This window comes from Dermacentor silvarum, chromosome 5 (assembly GCF_013339745.2).
Source record: "Dermacentor silvarum isolate Dsil-2018 chromosome 5, BIME_Dsil_1.4, whole genome shotgun sequence".
NCBI lineage: Eukaryota > Metazoa > Arthropoda > Arachnida > Ixodida > Ixodidae > Dermacentor > Dermacentor silvarum.
Genome location: NC_051158.1, coordinates 23,250,838 through 23,274,023, shown reverse-complemented (window position 1 = coordinate 23,274,023; position 23,186 = coordinate 23,250,838). Strand labels below are relative to the sequence as shown.

The 23,186-nt window shown below is 45.2% G+C and overlaps 1 protein-coding gene across 1 annotated transcript in view; it reads right to left on the bottom strand.

The window, feature by feature from the left end:
• Positions 1 to 1,314: 1,314 nt before the first annotated feature.
• LOC119454005 (tectonin beta-propeller repeat-containing protein 1) overlaps positions 1,315 to 23,186 on the bottom strand; it is a gene marked incomplete at its 5' end in the record, with an annotated part of 77,616 nt that continues 55,744 nt past the window's right edge. The window contains 6 exons of the mRNA XM_037716023.2: positions 1,315 to 6,643; positions 7,530 to 7,649; positions 11,797 to 11,999; positions 15,842 to 15,977; positions 17,024 to 17,204; positions 20,797 to 20,933. Of these exons, the coding sequence (XP_037571951.2) occupies positions 6,593 to 6,643; positions 7,530 to 7,649; positions 11,797 to 11,999; positions 15,842 to 15,977; positions 17,024 to 17,204; positions 20,797 to 20,933 (828 nt within the window). The remainder of the gene's footprint in view (positions 6,644 to 7,529; positions 7,650 to 11,796; positions 12,000 to 15,841; positions 15,978 to 17,023; positions 17,205 to 20,796; positions 20,934 to 23,186) is intronic.

Genomic DNA, 23,186 nt, shown 5'->3' with positions numbered 1-23,186 from the left:
TGCTCACGCCAGCGTTTCGACAGCGGTTGTCCGCGGTCGTCGAGTGTGGTCTATTCATGTTTGCTTGTGCGCGCTGACACCATGCTTGTTAATTAAGTTAGTAAGCGAATGTGTCCAAGTTAAAGCAGCCGATAAAACTACTATCCTTACTCCGTATAGCTCTCTACTAATTTGCTATCGCAATTGATGCTTCGCCTTTCGGGCGAAACTGCAACTTTTTTTACATATGTACATAGATAGGACATGCATAGATCCCAGCGTACTTTAAGGCATAAATAGGAGCCCGTAAAGTATAAATCATCCTCTTAACCCCACAAAGTCCAACGTATCATTTTTGAGACGCTCAATTCGGTGCCTAGAAGCTCTGGAAACATTGTACACGGTGGTCCTTTATGAAAGGAAACACGCGAGCGCATAGCCTGTGCTGTGTCGGCTGCTTACAGTGGCCGTGAGAAAGCACGTCCGCTTTTCGTGTCTTCTAGTGACGGCCAGAATAATCAGGCATGGCCGATAGGCAAGCGCTTGCTGGATTTAGTAGGACTGTTGCGCAAGGGGCGGGGCCTGCGGCGCAGCGTCTGCTGTAGCAAACCGCGCTTGGTACGCGAGCGTACTGGAAACGTACGTGGAAGTGCCAACATACGACAGGTAGTTACTAGGCGCTCCCAGCGTATTTTAATGCGTAAGCATTCTAGGGCTACTTCTCTCGGAATTGTCTGTCCTTTCGTCCGTCTATCTTCAACGCGTGATACGATGCGCTGCACAGGTATACATGGGGTTCCTATGGGTATACAGGGTGTCCCAGCTATCATGCAGCACGATTTAAAAAAAGAGGTACGGCGTTACGCGACGCAAACCCAGTGCGTGTAGTTTCCAGTGCAGTGGAGTAGCCGCCAGTAATATTTTCGTTGCTGTGATTTAATTAGGTTATTGTAATTAATTATCTAACTCGAGAAGCACTGTCCTAATTATCAAAGTGTCAAATGAGAAAATTGTAGAGCAACATGAAAAACTCCCGATACAGCTTTTTGTTGCTCAGTACGTGCCACATAAATGTGTTTTTCCGAGCGTGAAAGGAGCCCGCGAATACACGCAGAATTGCCGCGCGACTGGTCGCTCGAGGCGCTTTGTCATGTCATATAGCTCGCATACCTAAATATATGCGGGAATTTTCGCTCGCAGGACGCCGGCGCCGGACGCCGACACCAGATTTTCTGCGAACACAGGGCCTTAACGCTATCACGTTGAAACGATGGCTTGGATTTCCACCACACCGGCCAGGTTTCGGCCTTCGTCAAGCACCGGACCCCGGCTTAAATCTTGGAAAAGATAAAGTTTTTCGTACGTATGTCCACGTACTATATAAGTATATCCTACAATATATTAAGATTCGATTCAGAAATATTGTTGCACAATTTAACACCCTAACACCACTCCTACTTTGCAGATAGTGCACGCTGAGCAGTGCCTATTAGCTATATGCACAAAGGCTGCCAGGTGAGCGCGGACGGTCGCCACATGCACTTCGGAGCCGAAAGTGAGGCCAGCACCATCTGAAACGTTCCGAACCTTCCACCTCGCGCTCAACGGCACAAAGGTCAATGTGCCAACGCAGAGTCGAGGGCCACCAGCTGGAAGAAACAAACATTTCTTTGCAGTTCTCACATATTCTTTACTCGTTTCATTTTACACGCGAAGGAATGGCATCGATAAAACACAACACACATGTACAGACAGCGTGAAAATTTTACAAACCCAGAGATTGATAAGACTCTTAGCGCTGAACAGCACAACTTGAGACAAAGACAAAGAGGGATTTACTTGTATGCGCGTTATTTTTATCGCCGTGTCTTGCTATCGTTTTCATAGCTGCTGCATCTTTCCCATAACAAAAATTTGGAAGGTGATTCAACCTTTAACTAACGTCGCTGAAACACAGTCTTCCTGAGCAAGTTGGGGATGAGAATGGAGTGTATGAACCGCGTAATTTGTTGTGAGAGCAGCACTGGAGGGGCGTTTGATCGACGTCAGTTAGAGGTTAAATTGCTTTCCCTGATTTCTGTCCTCAGTTATTATCATCATAGTCATTAAGTCATTACATACCCAGTGTCATCACATACCTAGTGACGCGTGTTGCACATAGCCAGTGGCACTTAGACAGCACTATCTCTGGGATCGGCCCACAAAAGAGGTTAAAAGCACACACCCACCGTACGGAAAAGTGGGGGTAACACGCCAAGAATGACTTCGTCTCAAAGAATGTGAAAGGACTGAACAACGTTCCTGTGTGGAGGCCGAAGCATCATTGTAATCTGTTCGCCTCGGCCTGCACTTGTCCCTTTTCAACGAGCTAGCATCATTGCATGGGCCAGGCATGAAGGAGCGCTCAAAATATAAAGGTGCTAAAATTTCGGGGCGCCCAATTTCACGTTAATACGATATATCACACAAGCACCAAAACCACACTGCGCCTAATAACTCAAGATGAAACAGTGCATCTACAATCCCTCAATTTTCGTGAGCTTTGGGCTTAACCAGAAGGGCTTGCCGTTGGTGGATGCTATACAATGCTCGTGATCACTGGACAGTGGTGTTCAGACAAAAACAAGAAGTGCTGAATATGACATTAAGTGCATAAAGCCTTAAAGCTAACTGCGATCCTCACCCCCACAACGGTAAGCATTATGTAATTAAAACCTTGGTTCTGCCAGCAGTTTGCCTATTTCGGGCAACTACGTAATTTGGCCAACAAATACTTATACTCTCACTTCTCCGTAATGTGTCTTCTTCTTCTTTCTGGGGTTTTACGTGCCAAACCCAGTTCTGATTATGAGGCACGCCGTAGTGGAGGGCTCCGGATTAATTTTGACCACCTGGGGTTCTTTAGCGTGCACTACAACGCAAGCACACGGGCGTTTTTGCATTTTGCCTCCATCGAAATGCGGCCGCCGGGGCCGGGATTCGATCCCGCGACCTCGTGCTCACCAGCGTAACGCCTTAGCTGACTGAGCCACCCCGGCGGGCTTCTCTGTAATGTGCATTGAGCAGCATATTTATACAGTGCTTAACAAATATACAACCAAAAAATTAAAAATGTGACTTTCGTGAAATTAAAAATGTGACTACATCAGTGATATTGAAGACATTTTGGGCTGGGTGTGTTTTTTTGTAACAGTGTCATTGAGCCCACAATGTGCTAGTTATGCAGGTGACCGATAAGTTACTCTTCGTAACCTCTGCACAAGCGGAGGAGCTGCTTCTGCTGAAAGTTATAAATGCACATCACTCATACAGATGATGACTTAAGACCAACTGCAACAAAATTTCACTTTGGCTAAATTGGTTATATATTAGTAGTACTACCCACTATCGAAGCAATCTTGTCAAGACAATTGTCAAGGCTGGCAATTGTCCAATTTTTTCAAGAATAGATGGAACTTCATTAGAAGATGTGTGCGCCTGGTGGTTAGCAGATACGACACAAATCTCAGACCATGGCCTCGACATGTCACAGATGCCGCTGCCCAATTTCTCAGGCCGTGGCGAGGGAGCTAGCTGCCCTAGGATTCTCAACGTTCCGCGGTTTGTGTCACTTGCAATGAGCGATAATGGTAGCATTTTTTTCCAGCTTCGGCATCAAGAACATCAACATTTCAGACCCTTTCCTGACTCATTCGCTGGTATATTAGGTAAGCGTAAAGTTTTCAACAAAAGGATACGCTATACCTACACTATCTGAAACGCAAGTTTAATACACTGCCCAAAATTTTCGTTGCAGTTGGTCTTTAATGTTGCAAAGCCTCATCCAACCTCCTCACAGCTACGCTGTAAGACAAGCACCTATAACGTCAACAGGCTCCATACATTAACAGGAAAAACACAGCACAAGCCGACACTGCCTTTCCTCTTCACAACCCCTCAACAACCTGAACAAACAAGCATATAGACACATCTCCTTTTCCATGTGTCCTAAACTACAGTCACTCTCACAGAAAGGCATGCAGGACGATGTGCAGAGAGTTCAATAAATGCGTGATAGCTATATGTTGAAACGCTGCACATCTTGATGACCTGAAATAGAATCGGCCGCTGGGACGTCACACAGGAGCAAGTGAAGATCACCGAGGGTATGTGCATATTCAAAATTTCAAATATGAATCGAATGCATTTGTCTTAACTTCGTATTCAGTTCGTTTAGAACTTCTATTATGAAAGAACATATGGGGCTAACACTATTATTGGAGCTTGGCAGGCATGAAAAAAAATTGTCTTTGGTACACCAGCTGTTTTAAAGGGAAGCTGAAGAGGTTTTAGAATTGGGAGATCTACCGGGGTTTGGAAGGCTGACACAATATAATTAAACTCCTGGAGTTATTTTCTCGATTATGCGCTGTAGCAACGTTGCAATCGCCATTTAAATTTTCAGTTGAAGCTCTGCCCTCCTCGCAGCGGAGTGTAGCGGCGAAAGTCCGGGCGTGAGGATGACGTCAATACAGGGGTCACGTAGGGAACTCTATTCGAATCACGCACCTCACCGATACCTATGATGACTATCACGCTCCTTTTAGCCATCAGAGCCCGTGAACCGACCTGTGGCATCTCCTGCAGACGCTGCGGCTGGTTTTTGCTAAATTAAAGTGACTAGCGGTGACTTCTGGCCTGGTAAACTATGATTTTCGTATTCAAGGGGTGAAAAACTATGATAATTCGATGAAAGCTCAATTTTTTTTTAAAGTGCTTCAGTTGCCCTTTAAGTGCCTGTTTGAAGCCAACTAGGAACTATCGCAAACTTTCACTTTTTGATCATTTGCAAGGTGCTTAGTCAAAGCCACTTTCAAACACGAACGCATATAAATAGAACCTCGATGATACGACCCCGTTTCGTACGATTTACCGGCGCCAACGTTGGCGACCAAGAACAAAAAAAAAGTTACCCAATAAGTTATGCTTCTTTTTTGCCGGTTGATAGGGTCCAGGAAAACACTATCTTTCGGCACCGACGTTCAGTACATCGCCAGACTGCGATTGTATGATACGTATTCCGGCCGCCAGATCCCATGTAAACAAGAAACCTTGAAGGACGCTTAAGATTTGCCTTTAAGAGTGAAACGCGATAGCATTCAAAGATCCCCAGCTGCTTCTTATGCTTCCCGGCAACTGCAGCTTATGTGACCGTAATGTTTACCGGGAAACGCTGGCAGCGAACGCTATGCACAAAGGCGAGCTTTCTGGTAGACACGCAGTCTCTTGCGCCAGCCAATCTTCTGTTATTGTTTTTCACTTTTAATATTTCAGTCTGAGATGGTTTAACACAAAAGGCACGCACTGTCGGTGTTTTGTTTTATGACATTTGTTTGCAGGCTGCCATTCTTGAAATTCCGAGGAATAACTTTGTAAAGAATGTAAGACAAGGTATGAGCAACTTTAGGGATAGAAGAACTTTAGAGCCGTACAGAACATATACAGCAATTTTTGCTCACGGATGCCAACGCCAGCTACAGCGCCGGACGGCGACACCGGATTTTCTGCGACACAGGACCCTTAACGCTGTCGCGCTAAAACACTACGCAATAGAAAAACGACAATGCGCACCTTGGCTCACTCGGGCACCGCCAGCTCGACGCTCATCGGCGTCTCACTCCGCAACGATTTGCGCTGAGTGAGCACGTCAAAAGTTGCCGCAAAATGCCTCACGCGAAGAAGCTGCATGGCCCAAGCCAAATTCGAGAAGCGCAAGTGTAAGCTTGCCGAAGCAGCAAAAACGACTACGCGCATCTCAAGCCGCTTGGGCCTCGACAGCTTGGTGCGCGTCGGCGTAGCGTGCCCCAACGATTCGCTGAACACTTCGCGCTACTAGATGTTAACTACAGTTGAGTCTGCCACATTTTTTAGTGACTTCGGATCGTATGTTTTCCCGATTAGTATGTTTTTTTATCTCACTTTTTTTCTAAAATGTATCAATGAGCTTCTACTATTTCAGGAAACATAAATAAGATTTTTTCTGCAGCATCTTCCTCTTCATGTTGTTTTTAATTTAGAAGCAACAAAGCATATGCTGTTTGATTCAATACTTGAGCACATATCATTCAAATGCATTAGTATCCGATTCGAATTGAAAGCTTGATTAATTCAACACCCCTAAAGATCACAACTGGGAAAGACATCAGCCTTTGGTCACACAATGACTCTCCAAGAGCTTGACCAGAGTAACAATGCGTGAGTACATGATCAGAGATGAGATCATCCCATCTACGATTTCTTTTGCGTGTAACATTGTGGGCAAAACGTCAATCGAGAAAGACATCAGTCAAAGACATCAGCAGTCTATGGACAAACAATGACTTCAAAAGAACATGACCAGAATAACAATGTGTGAGCACATGATGAGTGATGAGATCACCTTATGTATAATTTCTCACATATAGCAATGTGGGTGAAACGTTCATGGTCCACAAGAAATAACTGCACAGAGAGGTTGCCAGCCCTCACAACAATCAACTTTTGGTTTCAGCACTGCAGATGTTGCACCATCCACACTGACAATTAGGGAGGCGCTTCGTGCGAATATCTCTAGGATACTTTGCCATTCCAGACTTCAAGACTGGTACCTTGTGCAGCCACGAATAGATACATGCCGCCAACTCATCTGCATAAGAAAAAAATATGGGAAGGTAAAAAAATTATTATTGCAAATAGTCCCACTTTCCTTTCATCATCAGCTTTTCTTTTCTAACGGAAACTTGCATCCTACATGTAAAGATGTCTGGCAACTACAGATGCACTTAGCACTCCTCAATACCTGACATGCTCTCAGTTTTCCATAACGTTTTGCTAACCTTCTTTCAGTGAAACTTGTATCCTAAATATCAAGATGTTTGATAAGTAAAAATGTCCTTAGCACTCCTCAGTACCAGACAAGCTCTCATATGATCTTTTACTAACCTTCAATTAGTTAAACAAGTCAACAACTAATGAACTGGAATGTCAAAGAAAGACCCATTAAAGAGACACTAAAGAGAAAAGTAATTTCATCAGTATTGGTAAACTACCCATCTGTGGTACCAAAAGGCCACTCTTACCATAAGAGGCTTGTAAGCCACAAAAGATGCAAAACACTAAAAACTGGAGGCATCAGCGTCGCCTTGGAGTTTCTGCATAAGACTGCTGTGACGCAATATATTTTGACGTCTGCTAAGGCATAGTTAAATTTTTGTAGGTTAAAGATGGGCTACACTGTAATATTATGAAAGAGCCAAAGACTTACAGCCCACTTAACAAGTTTATAGAAGTTTCATTGAGCCAAACTAGCTCAAATATATAAAGTACATTGAAAGCCGTAAAATCACACTGGACGTATCCTCACTTGAGTTTCAGAGCAAAATTTAAAAAAGTGAAAGTTTGCTCTTTATTTTCAGCTTTAGTAATCAAAGTTTTACTGCGAAATTAACTCAAATAGAGTGTTGAAAGAACACCAAGTGTACATTGATTTAGTCTTCCCCTTTAGTGTCCCTTTAAGAAGCATAAAGACTTACCCCATATCCCGTTTCCCATTCCATTCCTATGGGGTTTTCTTCTGTGATGCCTTTCCGCCTTGCTAGAACTCGGCTGAGAAGGACTCTCTTGTTTCGAATGACGTCTATAACAGCCCATACCTGGGTCACAGGAGAAAAAATGTAAAGAAACAAGCACATGTTATTATAAACTCTTCCAACTCTATATATCAGATATTTTACTGCAATAGCAATTTAGTGAACAATCCAGGCGAATTTCTTCCCTCTTCGTCAGCGTTGCTGTGATGTTCCATATAAAGTCCCAGTGCGATAAAATCGCAGCCACACGCCGTATGCCGTAGGCGTGAGCGATAGCTTATGAGGGTGAGCCAAGTATGGTGGCTTGATGCGGCGATGTCTTCTCACGCTCGCAAGGGAGGAAGGTGGGGAGAATGCGCGCAAGAGGGGGAGGGGGGGAGAAGGGAGATGTGTGCTTGCTAGGATAAGTGGGGGATATTAGTGTGCATCTCCTCTTCTACTACAGCTGCGGTGGCTGAGCACAGCCACGTCCTATCTTGGGAGGCAATCTGCACTGGGTTCGACGGCTAGCCGACTGGATATAGCTGATGGCTTTGTGTGCGCCGAGTTCGTGCGAGCCTAGTTCGCGTTGAAGCGAGAGACAGCACAAAGGGCAATTCACTCGCCACTGATGCCGCTCTTCAACACGCCATCATTCCGACAGCGCGCATCCGTGGTCATCGAGTGAGATTTGTTCGTGTTTGCATGTGTGCACGTGACATGCTTGTTAATTTAGTTGGTAAGCGAATGCTAACCGCAGTTCATGCAGCTGATAAAACGACCAACCTTACTTCGTATAGATGTCTAATAATTTGCAATCCCAATCAATGCTTCGCTTGTAGAGCGAAACTGTAACTTCTTTTTATATTCAAACTTCATAGGTGCCAACTGGGAGCAGGAATTACACGTGACACGAACAATGAAACAATGTTTTTTTTCTCGAATTCTGTAAAACAATAGGTTTGCTGCCCGTGGCCACACCAGTGAAGCACCTTGAAGAACATTTATGTTTTTTGCATCAAACTTGTGACTACCTTCTGATGACATTGTCCTGACCTCATGACTAATCCAAGTAAACTTTGACACACCTGCGCACCTCTTTGCAAACCTGGGCAGCTGATTTCAGCTATGACTATTGTCTATGACTATTGTTATGACTATGACTATTGTCCTTGTGTCCTCATGCTGTTCGCAGCAAGAGAAAATCACATAACAGCTATCACTGCATAATACCACTTTACAATGAGGGGGAGCTTTAGCTCTAGGGCTCTTATCTATATAGTGCATGGAAACAGAGAAATAGTTTTCTCGACAGCCACTGCAACAACTTTGATCAGATTTGTTGCATTTGAAAGGAAAAGTTAAAATCTAGTGACTGTAGCAAGCGCCTTTTCAATTTACGCTATGAATGTTTTTGAAAAATTCATGAAAGGTTAAAGAATCGAGAAAGAAACTCAAGTATCAAGTTTACAACTCTGTAACTAAGCAATAAGCAATGACATCACAATTCTGTAAACTGCACCTAATAATACATCTAACATGGAAAAACACAAGTATGTTATACATCGCTCTAAAATATACCACTCATATGGGAATCGCACATTTTGCAAAACGCTCCTAAACATTTTAACAATCTCCCATAAGCTATAAATTTATGTATCACATTTGTTCGCTTGAGATGCGCTAATAGATTGAGCTTACAAAACTGCAATAAGTTTTTGGCACAGAATCACAAGTTTGTAAGCATTGTGCTTAAACTTTCTTAACTTAGCAATTTTCAGCAATTTTTGTAAAAAAATGTATTAAAAATATGTATATATCTGCATCCCAGAGGATGCTAGAACGTAACTTTCTCTCTCCAATGCAACAAATTTAATTCAAATCGCTCCACAGGTTGTTTCATAAAAGCATTTCTTCATTTTACATGCGTACTTGAATAGGGAAATCAGAATTGGCCCCAAGCTAAAGCTTCCTTTTAAAGGCCAGTACAACACCGCATAGTGACATTCCATGGGGGCAGCGATATTTCTGATCATGGCATATGGACAGAAATGAGCAGCAGAGACTACCTTCATTGCAGAAAAGAGGCCACAAAGTATTTCTGGTGACAGTGATATCCCTCCAATATTCAAGGTGCTTGCACAAAGTGAAACAAGACTGTGACTGTACCTGATCAAACAGTGGTGATACAAGGGATGCTGAAGGCTGGAGCCTATGTTTCTGCAAGGGGACTTGTCTTTATTAGGGCCCTGATGCATGGTTATGAAATACCTTGTTTTCTTCCGTTCGCTACGGATCCTTCTGTAGTTTCCTTTTTATAACCATTCCCACACTAGCCTAGTCGGCTACAGACCCTGGAGGATGTGACACATTTCGTACCCAAATGAAAGGAAAAATAAGTTTATTATCGTTGTCCTTTGTTTGACCATTGATGATCGCTTTGCACAAATTAAAAGCAGCCCCAGAGAGAGCTTGGTTGCTACCTCTAATTAGCAGGCAGACTGCACTGTTATACCCCGTAACTTGCACATGTGAATAAAGTGCCTGCAATAAATGAAGAAACTCCATCAGTGTTGACGGAGTTTCAATGTGCCTTCAATGTGCCCAGTGCAAGAACAGTTCTCTGCAGCTATATTTAGCAGGTAATGCTGTGAAAGCTATGCAAGTAGTGCAATCATGGAAGTCTTGACTCTAAACATTTTGCAGAGCAGTTGTAGATCTTATGAGGCTTTATGTGGAATATCATATAATCTCGAGTAAGGGCCCCCACCTGTGTGTACACTGTACCTCGAACTTAGCAGCCAAAAATTTGGAATAAAGAAAATCCAACTAGGAAGCGATTGAGTTTGGTGCGCCGATGCCGTGCACACTCGCTAGCTAATGAGAGTTGCACTTTATCTGCCGATGCCAATTTTCTCTGTGCTGTTTGTTTGCACAGCCAGCTCAGCGAGCTCCTTTGGCTCATCTGTCAAATGCTTGGAGTCCGCGATGGTGAGGGAGCATTTGATGGTGTACAATGGTGCATTTAAGCTCAAGTTGTTGTGTATGCCAAAGAGCACGGCAAGTGAGCAGCCAGCCGCAACTTCTCTGTTGACGACAAGTGCGTATGTCAGTGGCTGAAGCAGAAAGAGGAGCTCACCCCAACAAACAAATCGAGAGAGCTGTTCCGTGAGAAAGGGTGCAAGTCCCTAGAACTTGTAGCGGGAAAAATTAGACCAAGTGGTCTGTTCCCGTGTAAGGGCAGCCGCTCGTCGCATTCTAAAAAAATGTGCGACTCTTACACAAGTGTACATGGTACCTACTTCATATACTATTACAACTAGAGGGCAAAAGGCCATATTGTCAGGTTACATCAAATCACATATTGTTGGTATACCTTTGTGCTTCTAGTATGCAATGTACTATGTCCTGGTCAGCTGGTCATTGAAAGATATCACTGCACTCGTTTGGTGGTGGATTCAAGTTTGCAGTCGCCTTCCATGTAATAAGTATCTTATATTTTGGGGCACAGAGGTATGAGACTTAATGTTACATTGACTGATACCTATATACTTCTTTCGTATGTGACTGACTAGTTCTTGGTTGCGAAAGCAAGTAATGAGAAGTCTTTGCAGCCTTTGTATCATCCACGGCTGTGTATGAAATGGAGTAATAGCTTTTTGTCTAGGAGGAAGGGGAGGAGGAGGCTTCTCCACAGCAGTGCTGCCAACCTCTGAAGCCAGCTTTCCCTTAAATCGGATAAGGAAATTGCCTAGATTTACCTTGTTTCTTTAGGATACAGTCAAACCTTGATATAACGAAGTTGTACTTACAGTGAAAAACTTCGTTATATTGAGAATTTCGTTAAATCGAGGTTTCGTTAATTCAATAGAACTATAATGAAGAAATAAAAATAGTTCGTCACATCGCGAATTTCGTTAAATCGAGGTTCATTATATCAAGGTTTGACTGTACAGTTGTTCACTTTGCCAATATACTTTTTGTAGAAATAAGCTTGCTTTGGTATGCAGATAGACTGCGAAAGTATAGTTTAAATTTACTGCCAAGCTCATTTTTATAAATCTAACTAATGAAGTCGCTGCACTCAAGCTTAAATGATGTTGCATTGCAAGATTTTCTTTCCTTCACAAATTTTCTCTAGGTATAAAAAGTTTTTCCTAAACAAAACCTAAAATCCCTAGATCTAGGGAAATTTCTCTAGGATTGGCAGCACTGCTCCACAGCCACTTGCCTGGTCGTCAGGGCCCACAGAGACAGAGTGAACATTTTCTGACATCAAGGTCCAGACAGTGCCTTCCGGGAAGGTGTCCATGACTTCGGCACGACGCCACAGCTTGCCCGAAGCATCGATGGCACATACGGTAGCATTCCCAGCCGAAACCTTTGTCAGTGTCGTGCTACTAGACGGAGGCTCTATGTGGAACCAAGCAGTGCCTGTAAAATGAGGGTTAAAACAAAACATTCAGATTCTTCTTTCTTCCTACAAATGATAACTTGCTGATACTACAACAAACAAGTGGAGTAAGCAGGAGCAGGTCACAACTTGGGTGCAGAAACAAACACACTAACAGGTGACTGCTACTATTCGTTCAACAGATGAAAGTGGACACAAAAAAGGTCATAAAGGAAACACTGCAGTACTCAAATTGATACAAATTCAAACTTTCTTCTACATTATGGAGTAAAAAGCGGCCGACTATAAAGATAATGCAGATATCCATTAATGAAAGATGAATCTGCAGGCCTTCATTTCATATTTTCGGCTATGAGCATATGAGTGTTAGTGCGGTCTTCCTCTTAGAAGTGTATGACCCTATACGAGGTGTGTTCAAAAAGAAACTGAACTTTTGAAATAGCGCGCCAACCGGCAGAGGGAGCGTGCTGCCGCTACTGAGCGCATGTAGCGGCAGGTTTAGACAACAAACTGCCATTTGCCCCGTTTCGCTCTGACCGTTAGTTGGCGAGCTACAGCCGCTGAAGTGAGCACATGAACAAGCTGTTCTTCGGATTGGTGCCAAAGTGACAATGAAGGAATTGGAAGAACAGCGTGGTGTGTGTGAAGTTCAGCTACAAACTTGGGAAAACTTTTACAGAGACATTTCAGTTGCTTAGCCAAGCATACGGGGAGGACTGTATGAGTCACAAGCAGTGCTATGATTGGTTCAAGCATTTTGAAGACGGAAGAATGTCGGTCTGTGACGATCCCAAGCCTGGACGACCTTCCACATCCACAGATGATGACCACGACGAGCGAGTTCGAACTGTGATTCGTGGAAATCGTCGTTTGACTGTTCGAGAAGTCGCTGCCGAAGTGGGTATCAGCGTAGGATCATGTCATGAAATTTTGAGTGACAAACTTAGGATGCGTCGTGTCAGTTCAAAATTCGTGCCGCGTTTGTTGACTGACGGAACAGAAGCAGACCCGCGTTGAAATCAGCCAGGAACTGCTCGCCGCTGCCAATGACGATGAAAACTTTCGTAAGAACATCATAACAGGCGATGAGACATGTGTTTATGGCTATGATGTTGAAATGAAAGTGCAGTCATCGCAGTGGGTGGCCAAAGGTTCTCCTTGTCCAAAAAAAGCATGTATGAGTCGGTCAAAAATGAAGGTGATGTTGGTTGTGTTTCTTGACTGCAAAAGCATTGTCCATCAGGAATCTGTGCCACATGGTCAGACGGTCAACAAAGAAGTTTACCAGAGAATCCTAGGACGTTTGAGAGATTCTGTGTGCAGTAAGAGGCCTGAATTGTGGGAAAATCAGGCTTGGATGTTGCATCATGACAATGCCCCGGCTCACGCGTCGCTCTTTGTCCGCAGCTACTTAGCTAAACACCACACTCCTGTTGCGCCCCACCAACCATGTTCTCTGGACCTAGCCCCCAGCAGACTTTTTTCTATTCTCCAAGCTGAAAAGTACCTTCAAAGGACGTCGTTTTCAAACCGTAGAGGAGATCCAGGACAATGCGAAAAGAGACCTGCACGCCATTCCAGAAAGTGCGTTCCAGGAGGCTTTCCAAAAATGGAAGAAAAGATGGGAAGGAGTGCATTGCCAGTAGAGGGGACAACTTTGAAGGGGACAGCACTTAAAATGTTGTACCATAAGCAGTAAAGGTGTTATAGCAAAAGTTCAGATTCTTTTTGAACACACCTCGCATATTGTGGTTTAGAGAACAGAAGAATAGCAGGCCATACAAAAATTGCTGTTATTTAAGACTGTAAAATCAAGCAAAATGAACCACTGTAGCACACCGGCTAGCCATACACGCCCATGTACTCAAGTCAAATACACATAAGCTGTCAGAATGGGCAAGCCGTAGAAAGGCTGTATTTCTTCATTGCATGGGCTTGCAGCCTCATTAGTCGTCAACCTGATGAACTAACTAATATAAACCATCAGGCAGACCTAAATTATGAGTTAACCTGAAATACTTCAAACCAAACTTGATCAACTATGAGCACTCGAATACTAATGACTGCTAGCACTGCCTGTCCACTTTAGGAGAGGAATCTTAGCCTTTAATTGCCGATTAGAAGCTTAAGTCTAAAGTGAAAGCCTGGCAGTTGGCCACTTGTTACTAAATATCTGCATTAGGCATTATATAGACCAAGTTCCTAAGGTGGAAGAGATGCTGAAGTTTTATCAAGAAAGGTGATAATGTGTTTCTCTTAAAAACTAATGACACTGTACCTGTCTGGCAATATTGCAGCACCTCCACCGATTCCAACCATTGCGCATAGGCCACGACAAAACTGTTGGTTTTTAGACCTCAACTTTACAAGAAGTTTCATTCAGCACGCATACGCTGTGGCTTAGAGTCCTTGAAGTGCAGCTGTCTTCTGTGACTGCATAACTTGCCTTTAGATGCCAGAGTCTACAGACATGTAGAGTACAGACAACTGTGATGTTACATTAAGCACAAACTCCTTAAAATTGGCACTGCAATTCATTTTCATTATGAAGCAGCAGAAACAACAGCTTGTTCAAAACTTCAAGTTTAGAAATTTTGTCAAATGCTGCGAGATACTTGACCATCAAAGTCATAATTCTAATTCCCTGAGGTGCTACAACTTCACTCATTCTTTTTAAACAGAACGAACTTGATTTTGTAATGGCAGAGCAGTTGACTAACTCTTGCTATTCCGCATGTGTTTCAAGAGCTTTTCACAAGAAAAACACATGAAACACACCTATATGATGTGAAAATACACAGAACCGCAAGTGCGACAGCATGTGTTTCATGTGAGAACACAAAGGACACATGAACTGTTAAAAGACCACATATGTGCGTCATGTAAAGATGCATAGAAACGCATGAAGTGTTTCGTGTAATACAGTGGAATCCCGTTGATACTCTCCTTGCTGTTGCGTTTTCCCAACTGCTACATGGTGTTGTCATGGTCCCAACCTATATCCCACTGACTCTCATGTACTATGTTCCCATTTGATATGTCGCTATTCTGTAATGTAAATTTAGTGGTGCGAAGGGAAATTCGCTCTCGCACAGTTGCAACAAATGTCCGGTGCATTGCAACGAGCGATCCGTATTTTGCAACAAGTGACCGATTCGTTGCAACAAGCAACTGATACATTACAACAAGTGACCAATACGATGCACAAGCCAGGCGCTGTACAAGCATCAGGAGAAAATGTGCACAGAGCAGTTGGCGAAGCACTCAAAAAAGTGTGCATAGGTTAAAACCTACCAGGAACCACACACACGTGGCCAAATCTGCCGAGTGCAGGCAACAATTATTTTGAGGCCTGCAAGGGTCTTATTTGCATTGCATACTCGCCGGTTCCCTTTAGTCAGTTTTGCCACAATAAAGCTATGTTATGGGGTGAAGCATATACAAAATCTTGCAGTGAAGCATATCAAGAGTGGGAAGAGGCGACTGCCATGGAACATCATACGTGTCCCTTAATTAAGCAAGGACGCGCACGCGGTCCCTGGTCACAGTACGAGCGCAAAGACATCTAATAACTGTATTGGAAGCCATTCAGAGCTGTTTCCAACGTTGCTGTGGCAATCTGCGCCATTCCTCACTGTTGCATTTATCTGGCTGTTACACTTTTTCCTCCATGATCTCTTGAAAAATGAATCAAAAGGGTTCTACTGTATTCATGTGAACAACATGTACTGCACTTGCTTCGACAAGTAAATTACAAGCTTGACCAGAGAGCACTTTTCTTTCACTGAAAACGAGAGTGACCTTGCTCAAGAAAACATTTGCATGCACAAGTTCATCAACTAAGTTGCATGTGGCTGCTCACCCGTGGGTCGCTCGTCCGATATGCCGTTGCGCGCATAGGCCCAGCCATCCTGGCCAATCGCCCACACACGGTGCCGGGCCCCAACACTGATGGACTCAAACTGCTGCTCAGTCGCCACATGCATCCATGCCTTGCCCTAGCCAGCATCAAAGGCGATCAAAAGAAGAATGCATGATCATCATCGTCGAAGATGTGGGTCCAGCATAAAATCAAAGCTGGCCAGTCTGTTATTCGGCAAAACTTCAATTTCCCCACTAAAATGTACTTGAAGTGCAGAAATGATTTCACTATGTAAGAGCTGAACCAACTTTAAAATAATTTGCCAGGTATAAGAGAGAAAACCCAATCCTATCGAGTGTTGAAATCAACATTTTGATTTAGGAGGAAGCTTTATACCTTATGAGCTCTTATTTAAATACGTATAAGAACAGTAAGTTTCCTCGGCATTCGCTGCATTGCATTTAATGAGCTTTGCTGCATTTAAAGGAAAAAGTTTAAATCTACTGACAGTAAAGAGTAGACTCTTTCCTTAGGATATCAATCTCTTTACAAAATTTGTTGAAAATTGCAAAATTAAAGAAAGAAAACAAGCATCATCCTTTCAACTCTCCAACTCACCAGCATAAGACAACATCACAATTTTGTGGAGTGCACCTTTCGAAAGATCTCAAATGAACAAAACTGATGCACATCACTTCTCTGGATAGTACGTCACTCTGAATTGTATACCACTAATATGTGAGTAGACCTTTCGCAACACCTTCATAAACAATGCACCAAGTTCACGTAAGCATGTCATGTATCCAATTTTTCTGGTTACAAAATAACAGATTTGTAAGCTTTGCTTCAACATCCCTAAAACTTACCAACTTCTGGCAATTTTTGTGAAAACTGAGGCCCCAATTCGAAATTCTGTCTCCTACTATCAGCAGAATTCAGCTTTCTATAATGCAGTGAATTTATTTGAAATCCCTTGAGCGGCTGTCTCGGATCATTTCTGAATTTCTCATGTATAGAAAGAAAAATCAGAGTTGACCATGATCTAAAGCCTACTCTTCAAGCCTACCATTCTCACTTTCTTCCTTCATATTAAAGGGCATTTACAGCAGCTGCCATAAAAAGGAAGAAAGAAAAGAACATTCACTTATTCATTCAAAATGAGAAGCACAAGAAGAAGCCCACCTGTGGGCAATCGGGTGTCACACCCTTTCGGTAGACGGCCTCCCCGGTGGAAGACACTGCCCACAGGGCCACGCCTCCTTCACCCACGTGACCCGGCCTAGCGTCGAGCGACAGCGACACGTCTCGAAGGGGCATCGGCTCCACCTCGACCCAGGGCCCGGTCGTGTTCAGCCGGCAAAGCCTGCTCCCGGACATGATGAAGACAGCGGCAAAAAAAAATTATGTATGGTTGTATTTTTCAATTCATTTGATTTTCTTGTTGGTATTAGGTGGAACTGTTTTTAAAGAACCACCCCAGGTGGTCGAAATTATTCCAGAGCCCACCACTAGGGTGTCCCTCACAACTCGCTATGCTGAATGGCATAGTGGGAACTGAAGGAACACCGGACAATGAGACGGACAACTAACGAGCACTTGCACTCGTCTTCGTCTCATCATCCGGTGTTCCTTCAGTTCGTGCTACCATTCTACACAGTAAACATGTACGAATTAGACCAATCTGCAACCCATGTACTGCGCACTTTCGGAAAGTTTGAAGTGCATGCGGCTGCACTAGAAGCTCTTTTGAATAGGTTTGTCCTTTCACAAAAGATTCAAATAAATGGGGGACGGAGTTGACTGGTCGATTGACTGAGTGACTGATTAAGTGACTGATTAAGTGGCTGGTCGATCGGTCTACGGACTAGGCAATTGTTCGACAGCTTAGAACGCCCTGAAGCAAAACATAGGGTTTTGAAAGATGTTTTCGTCATTTCGTCAAGGGCTCCACATGAACTTCGACCACTTGAACTTCGACTACTCGAGGGTTCCTAATGGCCGGCTAAATCTAAGTAGACCGGAATTTTTAATAAATTGTGGGTCTTATTTTTTTGCTTTGCCTTTGTTTCCATGACATTTGCTATTCCTCTCGACCACGCCGATTCAACAAAGCTACATTGTTGTGGAAGCTAAAGAGTGCTATGAAGTACCAAACAAAAAAATGAAAGGAGCGGCTCGGAATATGGAAAAAGCAGTACAAAGGCTCATCAGTGACTGCAGTACTCAGCTCTCTACCACAAACTGACCTCGCAGCTCGTCTAAAAAGCGAGTACGAACGCGAGCAACCGCGGCAACTTCATCAGCTCAAGTACGAACCGCCGCGCAGATTCGAACGCTCACGCGCAAGTACGAACGCGAGCGACCGTGCAACTTCGCCAGCTCAAGTGCGAACCGCCGCGCGGATTCCCGCACGAGTACGAACGCGAGCGACCACGCACCTTTGACAGCTCAAGTACAAACCCCCGCGTAGATTCGAACGCGAGCAACCGCGCAACTTGGGCAGCTCAAGTACGAACCGCCGCGAAGATCTGAACGCTCGCACGGATGTATGAATACGAGCGATCACGCAACTTCAGCAGCTCAAGTACGAACTGCGGCACAGATTCGAAGCGCTTGTGCACGTGCGAACGCCAGCGACCGCGCAACTTCAGCAGCTCAAGTACGAACCACCGCGAAGAACCGAACGCACGCGCGAAAGTACGAACCACCGCGAATGAGCAGCTTCAGCAGCTTAAGTACGAACCGCGGCACAGATTCGAGCACTCGTGCACGTACGAACGCCAGCGAACCCGCAAATTCAGCAGCTCAAGTACGAACCGCCGCGAAGATTCGAACTCTCACGCGCAAGTATGAATTCGAGCGACCGCGCACCTTTGACAGCTCAAGTACAAACCCGCGTGGAGATTCGAGCGCGAGCAACCGCGCAACTTGGGCAGCTCAAGTACGAACCGCCGCGAAGATCCGAACGCACGCACGAAAGTACGAATGCGAGCGATCACGCAACTTCAGCAGCTCAAGTACGAACCGCGGCACAGAATCGAGCGCTTGCGCATGTACGAACGCCAGCGACCGCGCAACTTCAGCAGCTCAAGTACGAACCACCGCGAAGATCCGAACGCATGCGCGAAAGTACGAACCATCACGAATGAGCAGCTTCAGCAGCTTAAGTACGAACCGCGGCACAGATTCGAGCACTCGTGCACGTACGAACGCCAGCGAATCCGCAAATTCAGCAGCTCAAGTACGAACCGCCGCGAAGATTCGAACTCTCGCGCGCAAGTATGAACGCGAGCGACCGTGCACCTTCAACAGCTCAAGTACAAACCCCCGTGCAGATTCGAGCGTGAGCAACTGTGCAACTTGGGCAGCTCAAGTACAAACCGCCGCGAAGATTCGAACGCACGCACGAAAGTACGAACGCCAGCGACCTGCGCAACTTCACCAGCTCAAATACGAACCACCGCGAAGATCCAGACGCTCGCGCGAAAGTACGAAACACGAGCGAACGCGCAACTTCAGCAGCTCAAGTACGAACCGCCTTTAAGATTCGAACTATCGCGTGCAATTACAAATGCGATCGACCGCGCAACTTCGGCAGCTCAAGTATTAACCCCCGCGCAAGTTGACAAGGCCGTGAACTGCACGCGAGCGCTCCCTTAACCATGACCGTTCTGCCTTGGGTTCACATGCTATACAGGCTACGATTTTTCCTTAAAAAACTTCGGGCTGAACAGCTAACATTTTGCAAAATTAAAAAGCAAAAAATAACAAAAAAGTCGCAGTTTCGCCTGAAAGGCAAAGCATCGATTGCGATAGCAAATTAGTAGACAGTTATACGAAGTAAGGATAGTAGTATAATCGCCCGTATAAACTTGCAAACATTCGCTTAATAACTGAATTAACAAGCATGGTGTCACACGCACAAGCAAACATGAACACATATCACTCGGTGACCACGCACACTCGCTGTCAAAATGCTGGACTGAGAAAGCGTGGTGGCAGCAGCGAGCGAATTGATCATGGTGCTGCCTCTCGCTCCAATGCAAACTAAGCGGCGGGAACACAGCGCACGCGAAGCTATTAGCACTCGGCGCACTCTGTTGCCATCGCAGATCGCTTTCAAGATAGGGCCGGCGCGGCCGCGCCAGAGTAGGACGCCCCCTCCCTCCCCCGGTACCTTGCGCGTGACGGTAGACGTGCGCTTCCTCGGCTTTCCTCTTTTGTGCGCGCAATATTGAGCCACCATGGTGCGCTTACCCTTGCACGCTCTCATTCGCATATATAGCATACGGCGCGCGGCGACAATGTTATCGCCCTTGGACTTTACACGGAACATCACGGCGACGCCGACGGCAGAAATGCACCTGGATTGTTCATATAATAGCTATCGCAATAACAACAAAGATAACATTGTGTACAGCGAGCGTGAACGCGAATGAATGCCCGCCCTATTGAAACGTTACGCAAGCACGCATGCAGTCCAACAATTCCGCCTCTTTCCTGAACAACTCTTAGTGGAAATCATATGGAATCCTTATTGCTTTCGTAAGAATGGCACGGAAAACACATAAAACTAAATCATTTCATTGATGTAATTGACTGCACGCCAAAACGTTTCACTGTACCATTTAAGGCACGTCAGGAGCAGCTGCTTCTCGGAGTATGACATCGCCCACGAGAGCCTCAAATATCTCGCGCACCTGCTAAGTTACATGCAAGTTGCATGATATAACACTAACATTATATTTATAAGTTCCACGACGTTGCTCTAAATGCAACCGACGGATTCCTGCCACAGTCCAGTTTTGAACATTAAGTCGCCTATGGTGCTCTTTTTCATGAAAAGACGTGTAAGTAAAGATGTGTAAGCAAGGACATGTATGTAGTAAGTGTCAATGACCCGCGGTAATAGTCACGGCAGATGTGAGGAGGAGGGTAACACTCCGTTCGCTCACCTGAACCAACGTCTCCGGCGCACGTAGTCAGTGATGCCCTTAGCGCCGTGGTATGAGAAGGGGAAGTCGGCCGCATACTGCCATCCGTCCTGGTCCACGCCGCCCGGGGTGTGGTAGTCCACCTGCCAGTCGCTCACCTGCAACGCCGAGACAGATTTATTATGAGAATATCTAGCTGTCCTACCGAGAACACAACATAGGCCGATGTAGATGTAGAGCCTGATGCATTAAATGACACACTGTTGTTTGCTTGCTTGCCTTCGAGAGTTGTTATTAATAATGATGGCGATGAGCATGTTTCCTCCACACAAAGTGGCGCATACCCACCGTAGCGGATGACGCCCAAGAATTGCGCAGCTTGCATAAAGTGAATAAAAGAAGTTTAGAAGATAAAAATTTATGAAGAACCAACCAGTGTTCCTGTCCAAGAATGTCCCGATTATTGGCCTATCCCCTCAGGGAGTACGAGTCACAAAAAAAGTACTCCATCTCCCGCTAAAGGGAACCATGTGTGGATGCGAAGCAGCGGGGAGATGGTTAGCTTGAGTGGGAGATGGTTTCGTGGCGCAGCGGCCCGAGCGCTCATCGCGGCCCTGCACAGGAGAGAGAATGAGGCGCGCGCGCTCCGTCATTTTCATACCGCGGAACTACCGTGGCGCCCCCAGCGGAGTATGCAGCTGTCGCACCACCTGTCGTGCGCGCCGCTCCGGATTCCATGAGGAGAGAAAGGGGGGAGCGTAGGAGAAGATAGGGGGAGGGGACGGGCATGCGCTGTGGGGGTCATCATCATACCCTCCATCATCATACCCACCATCACCAAGAATGCGATTAGCACGCTTCGGGAGGCGGTGGTTATTTGCGGCACTATGTCGCACTGCATGTGTTATGGTGGCTCTCCCTTTAACACTATGCTATAGGGTGCCTTTATGTCCTCCTCGCCCGCCGCTCCGTATAGGGTGGAGACAACCACCCCCATTCTCATGCCCGCTCTGACGTGCCCGCTCTGACAGACGCCATCGAAACGTGGCAAGCATTCACGTCTCAACACGCGAGCCGGGCATGGCAATGGTGGTTTTGGCGGCGAGAGCCCCGTCAAAGATTGCCTCCCTCCTAGAACGGAGTGGTGGGCGAGGAAGTCATCGAGGCACCGTGCCTTTAACCGGTACTTGGAGTGCCACCTCCTCGAGGACTAGCTCGGAACCCCGTGTAGCGTCTGCAGCGTCTCAACGTCGGGGTATATCAAAAGCTAACTGTCACGATGGAAGTATGCGAGAACTTTCCATCTTGTCACCGCGTGGTTTCGCCGTGCCACACGGTACTGCCAGTAACACCGTGCGGTTTTTACCACTGTGCCATAGACTGTACTATCTTCAGGATCGGCCCACGAAGATGGTTAGACACAAGAAATCAGTTAATACCAAGTAAATATAAACGCTTCACAACCTGTCTTACTGGGGATAGGCACGTTATTGCACGGTGTTCATATACCCTCCTTGGGGGATCGCGTGGTCTATCTCGCGGACAGTTCCATGATCACCATCATCATGATCGAATGCGGTAAACGGCCACAAGCAGCACAGAAGGTCACATCTAATGCAAGGCTACGGAGGAAAAGTTGACAGTCACTTTAGCATAATTCCTGTTTTGGAAAAAATAACAGTGCTGGGTAGACAAGGACACAAGGAAGAACACAACACCAGAACCCACCAACTCGCCCAAGTTTCTCTTCTAGTACTTTAGCACAAGATGAAGGTGAAAGCTTGTGCACACGAGGCATTCATTAAATTACTTTTGATCCCCCACGGTGGGTATGTGCCATTTCCACAAAGGATCATCATCATCATCATCATCATCATCATTACTAGCCATTCTCATTCGAATGTGTTACTTAAAATTACTTGTTTTCTCCAACCAAAGGTCATGCGTTCGAGTACCTTAACTATATATTTAACTGAGCCTTAATTAACACCAAAGGTCGTGGGTTCGACTCCCACCAAAGGTCATGGGCTCGAGTGTCTTAATTAACTCTATGTTAATTAACTGTCTTATTACCTTCGCCTTATTTAATGCCAAAGGTCGTGGGTATGACTTCCACCAAAGATGGGGGTTGGAGTGCCTTAACTATATATTAATTAACTGTGCCTGATTTAACTTCGCCTTAATTAACATTAAAGGTCATGGGTTCGACTCCCACCATAGCTAGGTTGTGGGTTCGAGTGCCTTAATTACCTCTATCTTAATTAAATGTGCCTTAATTTACATAGCCTTAATTAACACCACAGATAATGGGTTCGACTCCCACCCAAGGTAGAGCGTTCGACTCCCACAAAGGTTGCGGGTTCGAATGCCTTATTTAATGCTATCTTAATTAAGGTGCCACATGGTGGTGT